Here is a 12,809-nt window from a genome sequence, read left to right as displayed (position 1 = left end):
CCTGGGTTTGAGTGGGGGTGGAGAGCTGCCTCCATAAAGGAGAACTTTAAGCCGCTGTTCCCTTTCTTTAACAGTTCTGGGACAGAACTCGCAGCAGATTTTACAACAGTAGTTTTGGTGACCTTCCCCATGGCACCTTAAAAAAGAGGCATGAAGGTCACTCTGACATGTGCTTAGTGCAGACCTCACAGTCTTTAAACCTCGGGGACCAGGGCATACACCGACTCTAGAGAGTCAGAAGGGGGGGGGTGAATACCCCCAACTAACCCTAAACTAACTATAAACAAGTACTATACAATAACTAACTACAGACAAACTATATCCAAATTACAAAGATAAAGGCGCTTGCTAAAGCAAGGGCTATGGGACGTTCCAGCTAACCATCACTGGCGGTAAGAAGGTACTGAGGGGGTAGTGGGTCAGCAGGGCTCTATATTGAGCACCATTGAGGCACGACTCTAGGGGGCGCCCCGACTGACCCGATGGATGCTGCTATGGGAAAAATCTTCTGGCTACCATGCACATGCGTTTGCACACTCCTGATTGGAATTGACATGAACAAGCACTCGAAGAACTGTACCTTCCCCTGCGATAATGACTGAAGACCATGCTGAATATTATTTGTTTGGATTTACTCTGACTGAGTTGGCTTAAGGGGAAAGGGATTGATTTATACTCTAATTTGCAGAAGGATTTTAGTCTTTGTTTTATATTTGACTGAAACTTACTAATGGGCAAGAAAGGATATCTCCTTTAGGAAGAGGGCTTTTGGATTACAGAACTCTTATCTGAATCTTCCAAAAGCTTAGAAACTGGAAAGGAAGGCATCTTATTCACAACATTTAATGTATAATGCTCAGTGAGTTACAAGGGAAGAAATAAGAAGTTGGCAACCATAAAAAGCGAGTCCTAAATAGCATAATTAAACCTGTTACGGGAAAGCCGTGAGTTTCCATCAGACTCTATTGACAAAATAAACACATTTCTAGCTCCTGTTAAATCTCAAAAAGAAAAGGAGGACTTGTGGCACCTTAGAGACTAACCAATTTATTAGAGTATAAGCTTTCGTGAGCTACAGCTCACTTCTTCATCTGATGAAGAAGTGAGCTGTAGCTCACGAAAGCTTATACTCTAATAAATTGGTTAGTCTCTAAGGTGCCACAAGTCCTCCTTTTCTTTTTGCGAATACAGACTAACACGGCTGTTACTCTGAAACCTGTTAAATCTCAGATAACCAGTAGATGGCAGATCTGTACAAGTGGCAATGGGGAACTGAATAGTACATATCAAATATTTTTCTGGTGACTTCATTCATCTTTCTCAGCACATCCCCCCAGGGTTTGTTGGGTTCAGGGCAGCAGCTATGGCACAACACGCACGTGCAGCAGTTCAGCGCTTGTGCATTAGTATACAGAGTCTGGGAAAGCAGGTTGTTCAGAGGGGTCACAGCACCTGGCTTTGCCCAGCCTGAGGGACTCTTCCTGGGCTCACATCACTCTGCTCTCCTGCATGGTTTGATGCACGTGGGGACATGGGGGGAAGATGACCTTGCCCGACCTAAATAGCGCCTGAAATAAATCCCTTGAGACTGTTGGAGTGCTGCAAGAGAAAATATAAGGGATCTTAAAAGCTTCCTTGGAGAATGGGAATAATCTTGTCTGGCCTGGAGGCTAAATAGAATTGATTTCTTCAGTCAAGAAGAACAGGAGACAGTGCAGGAGACTAAAAACCCCATCTCTCCCTGTTGCGGTGCATCCCTGCCCCATAGCACTCCCTCTCTCAGTTTCTCTATTCTCAAGGCCCCTCAAGAATCACACAGTAATACCACTTAGGGTCTCTTGCTTAATACCCCTCCTTGGAGCTGGTTTATTACCGAAACATTGTTCAAATAATCCCCAACGTGAGTCCCAATCATAGTCCATTTCCCACATCCAGCATAGAGAGTCCTTAAAATCCTGCTCTTCCCAGCGGGAACCTGTACAGTCTCTCTGCTCGAAGATCTTCCTCTTCCTCACTACGGGTGCAATCCTCACTCCCCCTGGACCTCTGGGTTCAGCTCTCCAGCATGGAGATATCAACAGATAAGTCTGCCACTCCTCTGCCTTCAGCTCTCTGGCTCTCAGCTTTGGCTGTCCAGGTTAGAAGTCAGCAGGCACAACCCTCTGTTGCTCTCTAGCTTTCAGTAATTCCCCCGGAACCACATGCTGTACAGCCTCTTGGCTCGCGCAGCTCTCATCTGCAAACTTCTCATTCCCAGGCAGCTTTCACCTGCCCTTTTCTGACTGACCAGGCAGCTGTCATCTGCCTTTTTCCTGACTGATGCTCAGAGAGCCCCAACCCACCAGATCTGTGTGACCTGTAGTCTCTCTTCTTAGACTCAGGGTTCTGCACAGCCTTCTTCCGTGGGACCTGTGGTCGCCGAGAGCTCTACTTCCTTAGGAGAAGTTCTCTCTCTGTGAGCACCTCCCTCTAACTGAGCCCTGATGGCCTTTTAACAGGCACAGGTGCTCGTTATTCAATTAACTGCCTAGAAAGTCTTGTTCTCTTTAAATTAGCCTGGGCCTGGATTCCCCTTAAAGGGGCCAGCAACCCCATGACTCTCCCTTAGTGTTCTTATAGTGGCTGCACCTAAAACTTTCATGGGGGTGGAGGGGCAGAAGGAGAGGCCCTGAGATAGGACAGATTCTTCTGCTGTGCTAAGAGTATAGCTGGGTAGATTAATGATATTGCTGGGTGGGTTAAGGGAACCACTGTTATGGCCCTTTGTGGCATGTAGTAGTTTAGTTTAGTGTCCTTTTTCTTTTGTAGAGAAGCAAATTTACTGAAGCAAATACTCACCAACAACCACACAACAAAAACGCTAACCCAGGAACCTATCCTTGCAACAAAGCCTGTTGCCAGCTGTGTCCACATACCTATTCAGGGGACACCCTCATAGGGCCTAATCACATCAGCCACACTATCAGAGGCTCGTTCACCTGCACATCTACCAGTGTGATATATGCCATCATGTACCAGCAATGCCCCTCTGCCATGTACATTGGCCAAACTGGACAGTATCTACGTAAAACAATAAATGGACACAAATCAGACAACAAGAATTATAACATTCAAAAACCAGTCGGAGAACACTTCAATCTCTTGGTCACTCGATTACAGACCTAAAAGTTGCAATTCTTAAACAAACTTCAAAACAGACTCCAACGAGAGACTGCTGAATTGGAATTAATTTGCAAACTGGACACCATTACATTAGGCTTGAATAAAGCCTGGGAGTGGATGTGTCATTACACAAAGTAAAACTATTTCCCCATGTTTATTCCCCCTCCCCCCACTGTTCCTCACACGTTCTGGTCAACTGCTGGAAATGGCCTACCTCGATTATCACTACAAAAGGTTTTTTTTTCCCTCTCCTGCTGGTAATAGCTCACCTTACCAGATCACTCTCGTTACAGCGTGTATGGTAACACCCATTGTTTCATGTTCTCTGTGTATATAAAATCTCCCCCCTGTATTTTCCATGGCATGCATTCGATGAAGTGAGCTGTAGCTCACAAAAGCTTATGCTCAAATAAATTTGTTAGTCTCTACGGTGCCACAAGTACTGCTTTTCTATCCGCAAGTTGTGATACATCTGACAGGATACTGGCAACCTAGGGGTTTGGTGTACTGAGCAGCTCCAGTCATTACAAAACTAACATTATATGAACACTAAGTATAACTAAGATGGAGAGCTATGGGATAGCAGTCAAACACTGTGGAGATTCTGTCTTGCTGCCACTGGCATTAAGAAGTAACTGAGAGATGGTTGGGTTTGCTCTGCCATTTATGCCTAAAGGTGTGTGTGAGGGCTTGCAGGGAACAAAATGCCCCCACCAAACACTGCTGGGCAAAAGAATCCAAACGGTCACTTTGGCTGCTGTGGGATCCCCAGTCTCTTTGTTATTGGGGCAGGAGTAATAACGGATTGTTATTCTGGTTATGTGAACCAAGGACAGTAGAACTGTACTTGGCATTTTATGACTGAGGGACTCACCCTCAACTAAGCAGCACTTGCTAGGCAAGGGACATGGGTTCCAAAGCCCAGTGAATTGAGAGGGGTTGGGGACAGGTATTTGCACCTGGTAGTGTGGGGCCCTTCTGAGGGCCCTAAACACCACTTTGACCCTTCCTCTCTCCACTGTGTAATAACAGAGCTAATTTAGACTCAATTAGGAGTCTTGTTACATGCTGCACAGCTGAAATCACTGATACCTAGGTCTAAGCATTTGAGCTACTTTGGGCTAGTAGTTCTGATGCAAGAAGACTATCCAGGTGCACCAGCAGTGAGGCTCCCTTATTAACAGCTGAAATCACTAAGAGCTGAAATCATTGAGAGCTGTAGGGGGGGCCTGAAGACATATTGGTGAGCGACTAGCAGAATGGCTAGCGGAGAGGCACAGCCAGCGGGGCGGCTGGCGGAAAGGCACGGCTGGCAGTAAAGACGGGAGCAGAACCCCACAGAGAGGCGTGGCAATCAGCTGTCGAGGGCCCGAGCAGTGGAGCGTGTGAGGGGCTTCCATACCTCCCCAGCTTCTACCCAGGCTGGGAGGTAAACTCTGCAGCTGAACTTCTGAACTCTGGGGCTGCACTGACCAACGACAGCAACTGCAAGTGGGGTGACTTTTGGGTTGCTGGACTCAAGAACCAAAGGGAAAAGACACAGCCCAATCTACTTACGGGTGGGTCTTCTGGTTCATGGTTTGTGTTAATGAACCCTAGTTGTGGTGTTTTCCCAATTTAATGCTGAGTTGCTTACCTTCTGTTATTAAAGATGTTTTGCTACACCGAGACTCTGTGCTTGCGAGAGGGGAAGTATTGCCTCTTTGAGGCACCTAGGGTGTGTGTGTGTAATTTTCCCAGGTCACTGGGTGGGGGCTTGAGCCGGTTTTGCACTGTATTGTTGAAAGGGAACCCCTATGTACTGAACCCGGCCCTTGTTGCTGTAAACTCTGGCTGGCAGAAGGGTTACACATGCATGGGGCACATGTGCACCTACAGTGGAGTCTAACTACAGTGGACGAATACTTAAAGAAGTGTTGGACTGACATGAAATACTGACTTTGTTGTTGGTAAGATCAAATATTTGTACCTAAAATTGAACAGTGGGATGATTTACAATTATTAGGAAAGTCTGTACAGTATTGTCAGTGTTATAACTATAGCAATTACAGTGCATATAGCTACTATGTACTGTATATTTGATATAATTGAATACAAAATTTTAAGATCATTAGTAGGGACTTTGGGCCTGATTCTCCTTTCACTCACACCAGTTTTTACAGTACTGAAATTCCATAGACTTCAACCATGAGCTGAAACAGGTCCGTGCTACTTCTTCAGTCTCCTCAAAAGTTAAGTTTTAAGTCTCTGTACTCTTTTCCCACCATGAGTTGGGATATTCTTGAATGACTTACCCTTCCAAGGATCTGTCCAGAGTCCAATCAGGAGATCGATGGAGGGAACGTTCAGGTGATGATGTCCTTAAAGTAGAGCTTAATTGGTATGAAGTAGTAATACTCTGGCGACGAAGCTCTTGTACAGCACGTTCCCTAAATCAAAATGGTAATTGATATTAAAGGAGACATTACCAGCTAAGAAGCAAAGCCTCTCTACAAGACTCTACTTTAGATCCAAAGTAGTCTTATGTTATAGTATGGCGTGCAATAAAAAAAGAGGGTGCATAAATGTTTTGTCAGCACAGTTCAATGGATAGCACTCAATCTCTAAACCAGAAAGTTGTAGTTAGAAATACAGTAGAACCCCATTTATTTGACCCTCCATTATCCAACTCTCCGTATTATCTGAACATCCAGCGCACACAGGTCCAGAAGCAGGTGATCTCTTCTGTGGCCACTAGACAGTGCTGTGGCCTCAGACTTTCCTATTCTCTGGATCAGAGGTTCTCAAACTGTGGTCCACGGACCACCAGTGGTCCGCGAGCTCCATTCAGGTGGTCCATGGATAGTTCCCTCTAAATTGCGCCCCTGGGCAGCCGCACACAAGAGAATGAAGGGCCAACCATCTAATTAGTGGAGCCGCGCAGGCGTGGCTCCACTAATTAGGTGCCTGGACCCTGGAGAAGACACACATGTAAGGTGAGGTGGTGGCAGCCTTGGGGGGGGGGGGGGAAATAGGGGGTAGGTGGGGCAAGAAAAAGGGATGAGGGGAATTTGGGATGTGCAGGGCTGAGGCAGCCAGAGAAAGAGGTGACTTACCCCAGCTCCAGGGCTGTGGCTGCCGGGGAGAGATGGGCCTCCTTCCAAACCTCAGTTCTGTGGCTGCTGTGGTGGGGGAGAGACCCCCCTCCTTCCCAGCCCCAGCTCGGGAGGGAGGGCACATCCATTGCGTTAGAAAGGTAAGTAATGATATTAAAATATGAGTTGTGTGCTTTTATTTGTAGAACAAAAATGTTAATTATTATTGGTTTTTTTATATAGTGCTTTTATCCAAAGCACTTAACAATAGTTAGTTAATGGTACAAAGGACATTTAGAAAGATCATTAAGTAGTCCTCCGAGACCCTCAGCAATTTTCAAGTGGTCTATGGAAAAAAAAGTTTGAGAACCACTGCTCCGGATTATCTGAATTTTTGATTATCCGATCCGGTACCAGTCCCCCAATTAGATCAGAAAAACGGGGTTCTGCTGTATTCATAGACTCATAGAATATTAGGGTTGGAAGAAACCTCAGGAGGTCATCTAGTCCAATCCCCTGCTCAAAGCAGGGCCAACACCAACTAAATCATCCCAGCCGGGGCTCTGTCAAGCCGGGCCTTAAAAACCTCTAAGGATGGAGATTCCACCACCTCCCTAGATAACCCATTCCAGTGCTTCACCACCTTCCTAGTGAAATAGTGTTTCCTGATAGCCAACCTAGATCTCCCCCACTGTAACTTGAGACCATTGCTTCTTGTTCTGTCATCTGCCACCACTAAGAACAGCCTAGCTCCATCCTCTTTGGAACCCCCCTTCAGGTAGTTGAAGGCTGCTATCAAATCCTCCCGACTCTTCTCTTCTGCAGACTAAATAATCCCAGTTCCCTCAGCTTCTCCTGATCAGTCATGTGTTCCAGTCCCCTAATCATTTTTGTTTCCCTCCGCTGGACTCTCTCCAATTTGTCCACATCCCTTCTGTAGTGGGGGGACCAAATCTGGACGCAATACTCCAGGTGAGGCCTCACCAGTGCCAAATAGAGGGGAATAATCACTTCCCTCGATCTGCTGGTAATGCTCCTACGAATACAGCCCAATATGCTGTTTGTCTTCTCGGCAACAAGGGCACACTGCTGACTCATATCCAGCTTCTCGTCCACTGTAATCCCCAGGTCCTTTTCTGCAGAACTGCTGCTTAGACAGTTAGTCCCCAGCCTGTAGCACTACATGAGATTCTTCCTTCCTAAGTGCAGGCCTCTGCACTTGTCCTTGTTGAACCTCATCAGATTTCTTATGGCCCAACCCTCCAATTTGTCTAGGTCACTCTGGACCATATCCCTACCCTCCAGCGTACCTACCTCTCCCTCCATTTTAGTGTCATCTGCAAACTTGCTGAGGGTGTAATGAATCCCATCATCCAGATCATTAATAAAGATGTTGAACAAAACCGGCCCCAGGACCGACCCCTGGAGCACTCTGCTTGATACCGGCTGCCGACTAGACATCAAGCCTACTAACAATCACTAGGCGTTGAGCCCGACAATCTAGCCAGCTTTCTATCCACTTTATAGCCCATTCATCCAATCCATACTTCTTTAACTTGCTGGCAAGAATACTGTGGGAGACCGTACCAAAAGCTTTGCTAAAGTCAAGATATATCACATCTACTGCTTTCCCCATATCCACAGAGCCAGTTATCTCATCACAGAAGGCAATCAGGTTGGTCAGGCATGACTTGCCCTTGGTGAATCCATGTTGACTGTTCCTGATCACCTTCCTCTCCTCCAACTCCAAGTTCTTCAAAATGGATTCCTTGAGGACCTGCTCCATGATTTTGCTGGGGACTGAAGTGAGGCTGACCGGTCTGTAGTTCCCTGGGTTCTCTTTCTTCCCTTTTTTAAATATGGGCACTATATTTGCCTTTTTCCAATCGTCCAGGACCTCCCCCGATTGCCACGAATTTTCAAAGAAAATGACTAATGGCTCTGCAATTACATCAGCCAACTCCCTCAGCACCCTTGGATGCATTTGATCTGGACCCATGGACTTGTGCATGTCCAGCTTTTCTAAATAGTCCTTAACTTGTTCTTTCATCCCTGAGGGCTGCTCACCTCCTCCCCATACAGTGTTGCCCAGTGCAGCAGTCTGGGAGCTGTCCTTGTCTGTGAAGACTGAGGCAAAAAAAGCATTGAATACTTCAGCTTTTTCCACATCATCTGCACAAGGCTAGGACACATACCCAATGCACTAAAGAGAAATTGTTCTGCACTATTAGAAATATTTATCTGCTAGAAGAAATACTAAGCAGAAGATTCTTTTGAACTTCTCTGGTGGTTCCTCAGACCAAAGCTAAAAATTCCATAATAGAGAGGGTAATCCCAATCTCTCTCGGCCAATGTTCTCTTTCTTGCATTCCTCAGGGTTCTGCAAGAGCTATTGCGGAGCACATAATGGCTGCTCTAGTTCCCTACAGACACCGCAATATGTGTCTCTAACACATTACTTTCTAAAACTACTTCATTGTCTGGATTATGAAAAATACTATAAATGTTATTCTATTCACTTTACTGTTGCCAAATGTCAGGATTTCCTGATATAAAATATGCTGCTGGCTGTGGTACACAAGGAACAGAACATACCAGTAGATTAATGCAATATAAAACAGTATTAGACAGATATTGGAGGTATGTTGTTCACAAAATGATTTATTAAAGCAAAGATTCTGATTGATACATCAAAGGTTCAGAATTATGGACTTTAGGAGAACTTACAATAACTGTATTAGGACTAGTTTACCATACTATCCTCATTTTATCAAATTATAATGTCTTCTAGAACAATGGCCCAAAATTGTGGGGCATGTCCCCCAGGGAGAGCATGGAGGAGCATTCAGGGGGGCGCATGGTGGCACCCAGACTAGCCCCAAAAGGGGCAGGGAGGGAGCACTACCCAGCCCCTCTGCCTCCGCCCAGCTCTACCCCTAGCTGCAGCTTCACTTAAGCCCTGCTCTGCCCCCAGCCCAGCTCCGGCCCCAGATGCAGCTTCACTCCGTCCCCTGCTCCGCACCCCGCCCAGCTCCAACCACAGCCACACCTCCACTCTGCCCCCTGCTCAGCCCAGCTCCATCCCCAGCCGCAGCTCCACTCCGTCCCCTGTTCATTTCCAGCCCAGCTCTGCTCTCATTCCCTCTCCACTCCCAGGCCAGTTCTGCCTCTCGTCCCAGCTCCTTTCCCATCCCCAGTTCTGCCCTCAGGTTCACCTTTAGCCCCAACTCCTCTGCTGAGCCAATTGTGCAGTATGAGGGGAGGTATGGACTGATTGCATTACTGGGGTAGTGGGAGGGGATGCAACAGGAAAACTATAGGAGAAGCTGGTGAATTGTCATTGTTTTTGAAGATTTTTTCAAAATACTTCAGAATTTCCTGTATTCCTTCCCCACCCCTCTATATTCCCATTACCTCTAACTCCTTTCCTCCTTCTCTTCACTTTCCTACTCTTCTTTCTCTAGCCCGCCTCTCCTCCATACTCCTTTTTCCTCTACTTTATTTCTTTCTCCTCCTTTCGACTATCTTTGATCAGATTAGCTAGCACTTCCAAAGTAAAGGTGGGGAGGGCGTCAAAAGAAAGCGACTGAACTGTTAGGAGGTTGTTTTGTTTGAAAAGCACTGGTATTGATCGATTAGGATACAAGTGTTACAAACTGATCTATTTTACATACTATAGGAGCATTATGGGTAACAGTTTTTCAACTAACATTTTCCAGGTTTTAAACTAACTTTTTGCAGATTTTGCCATGGCCTCAGTATCAAAATAAATATGGACCTTGATTGGACTGCTTTTAATTAATTAATTTTACTGTGGCAGCACACAGGCATTGAACCTACATCCCAGGGTATTACCTTAAATACTCTGCCATCTTTCTTCTCAATTACTACTCTATTACTCTAACTACTATATTATACTTCATCTGAAATAATATGGGGAATTAGGAATATTACAAAAACATACACTTGCCTTTCAAAGCGCTCTGTCCCCAGCTGCCTTTTGGTGATATCTAGCTCAGACTCTAGCTGAGTTGTTGTATTTCTGAGCTGGGCAAAATCTCGACTCTGGATAGCACTGTAAAGTACATTAAATTGTCATTTGATTCAGAAAAAAGGGGCAATTATAACCTTCCAAATATATCAATATACACAGCTGATTAGTTAGCAAGGGCAGCATTAGAGTGCAGTTCACATAAACAGTTTTAAAAAGGAGTTAAATAAAAATCTAAAGGGGAAACATTATATGGTACAGCTGCTGAATCAAAAGCAGGTATCAACTCTTGGACTTCTTCCATTTTTAAAAAGTTATTCAGGTACTCTAATTGTTCAAAAATGCAGGTAAATAACCAATATATGTATATACATCCAGAAGAGAGACAAAAATCACTTCTGCTCAGATAATCAAATAGTTTTATCTCTTGGTTATTTACTCACAGTTTATTCTCAGCCAGAGAAAGCTGCTCTTTAAGAAGCTGAATTTCAGATTCCTTTTCTTGTTTGGCTATCTGAGACTGAAATTCTTTCTCTCGGTTGGACACCAGCAAAGATTCCAGGTTTTTCATAGAGATTCTTTCATTAGCGAGTTGTTTCCTCAGGAGTTCTACTTCAGAACGAGAAGACTCCCATTCATTCTGCAGCTGAAAGACATAGATTTACAGGTTTTCCATTTATACCTATTTAGCCTATTGACCATTCTTTAATATACTGTATTAATTTAAGATTTCAGGATGGCTGTTGAAACGTAAATCATCTTTCCAGGTCTCAGATGCCCAACTTTCTACTACCCAGCAGTCAAAACCTCCAGTTCCCTCTCCCCTCAATAACTTTCACATGCAGTTCTATATAGGTCAATACAAAAATCTGCACCACACTGAAAACTGAAAGTTTGGAAGCAGCATGAAGTTAATATGAAATCAGTGGTATAAGGCATACTGTAATATGAGGAATACTGTAACAGTATTATTCATAATCACTTTAATTCATAAAAATTTCCAATTTTGAATATACTTCATGCTGCCATAGAATTTCCAGTTTGTTGCTGATTTTTGCAATGGAATGCTGTAGAAAGTAGAGGCCTGTGTGGCAGAGTACACATAGCTTTGGGTAAAGCGTACGTTAAACGGGTGCAAAGCTAGAGACAGTTTCCCAACTTCTGTCCTTCCTCCAAAAACTCTTCCCAGAATCTAATATACATTCAAGTTGCTTCCTTCTTTTCTGCAACTTTTCTCCCTCTCCACAATCACTAACAGCCCTCCTACTTGATGAGCTCATGGAAGGATCCAGCAAGTCTGGTAATCTCACATTACATCTCAGACAGCTTCAGTCAGACCTCATAGAGAGAGGGTAGTCAATAGGCAGACCACGGGCCTAATCCGTAGAGTCCTGCAAATCCGCAGCTATTCGCATTATATCCGTAGACCATTTTTGCGGATCACGGATTGGATGCATATACAAATTTTGTATCTGCATAGGGCTCTACTAATCTAGATTGCCAGATGCTTTTGAACAGACCCCAAAATCTTTTTATTTACTTATCATAATTTTTTTTAATTATTATTATTTTCTCTGAAGTCTGGGCCTTGACCAAGAAATTTGGATCTTGACAAAAAATAATTGACTACCCCGTCATACAGTATAAGGCTTCCCCCGCACATATCTGAGTGTCCACTTTGTTCTTTTGCTGGGGGCCTGAAGGACATTCACCAGCTCACTGCTGCGGCAATGTGCTGGCTATCAAACTTAGATATACATTTGTAATTGTTGCTACCTACCCAAGCCATACAAAAGAAGACAAAGGCGGTGGCTTCTCCTATCGGAAGCATCTCAGAATGTATTGCACGCTTATGATATGAAAAGCCTGCAGAACATGCAAGATTTGACTAGAACAATTGACCTATAGCCCAGCAAAGAGACTACCAGACCTCACAATGTTATCTTCAAAGGTAGCGGGTCTGTTATGGAGGAGAAAAAAAGATAAAGGAGAATGCTGGAAGTCAGGGAAGAAAAAGAGGAATGATCTAGTGGTGTTGGGAGGAGGGACAAAAATAAAGAAAGGCTGAGACAGGGAATGACACAGAGGAGGCATTATACTGAAAATATTTGAGTAGTATGACTAAGCGTCCATATTCTTCAGTTTATCCAGACTGAAGCTTTTGAAGTTTGTCTATCACCAACTTTAACTTCACAATGCTTGTGAAAATCAGGGCCAACAAAAACATACTGTAATTATCAAGCATACTAAATAACCTTATGGACAAGACAGCCTATACTGTACATCCTACAAGAGTCAAGTTTGGGCATCTCAACATTCCTTCTGGGAAACTTCTTTGTTAGCAGCCAGCTACTCCAAAGGAAGATGACACCAGGTGTATGGATTTAAAATCCAAGGCTCACACTGTCAGAAGTGACGAGTGATTTTAGCTGCCTCAATTACCAAGCTGTTCAATTTAAGACACCTCAAAGGGGCCTGATTTTCAGAGTATCTTCCCTCTTCAATGTCATCACCAGTTCCTTCTGAAAATTTAGACCCAAGGCACTAAAAAAAAATTCTCTCTTATAAACTGAAATGTAATT

General features: G+C 44.4%; 1 protein-coding gene across 8 annotated transcripts in view; it reads right to left on the bottom strand.

Annotated features, from left to right (window-relative positions):
- TSGA10 (testis specific 10) overlaps positions 1-12,809 on the bottom strand; it is a 203,583-nt gene that overhangs the window by 130,228 nt on the left and 60,546 nt on the right. For all 8 annotated transcript variants that reach the window (XR_012159883.1, XM_073352435.1, XM_073352444.1 and 5 more), the window contains 3 exons: positions 10,671-10,873; positions 10,207-10,311; positions 5,457-5,591 (listed from right to left, as the gene is read on the bottom strand). Coding sequence is in view for 7 of the 8 variants with exons in the window: in XM_073352435.1 (XP_073208536.1) it covers positions 5,457-5,591; positions 10,207-10,311; positions 10,671-10,873 (443 nt within the window). In the remaining variant the exon portion in view is untranslated. The remainder of the gene's footprint in view (positions 1-5,456; positions 5,592-10,206; positions 10,312-10,670; positions 10,874-12,809) is intronic.

Source organism: Lepidochelys kempii, chromosome 1 (genome assembly GCF_965140265.1).
Source record: "Lepidochelys kempii isolate rLepKem1 chromosome 1, rLepKem1.hap2, whole genome shotgun sequence".
In the NCBI taxonomy this organism is placed as follows: domain Eukaryota; kingdom Metazoa; phylum Chordata; order Testudines; family Cheloniidae; genus Lepidochelys; species Lepidochelys kempii.
This window is presented reverse-complemented; position numbering and strand designations above follow the sequence as displayed.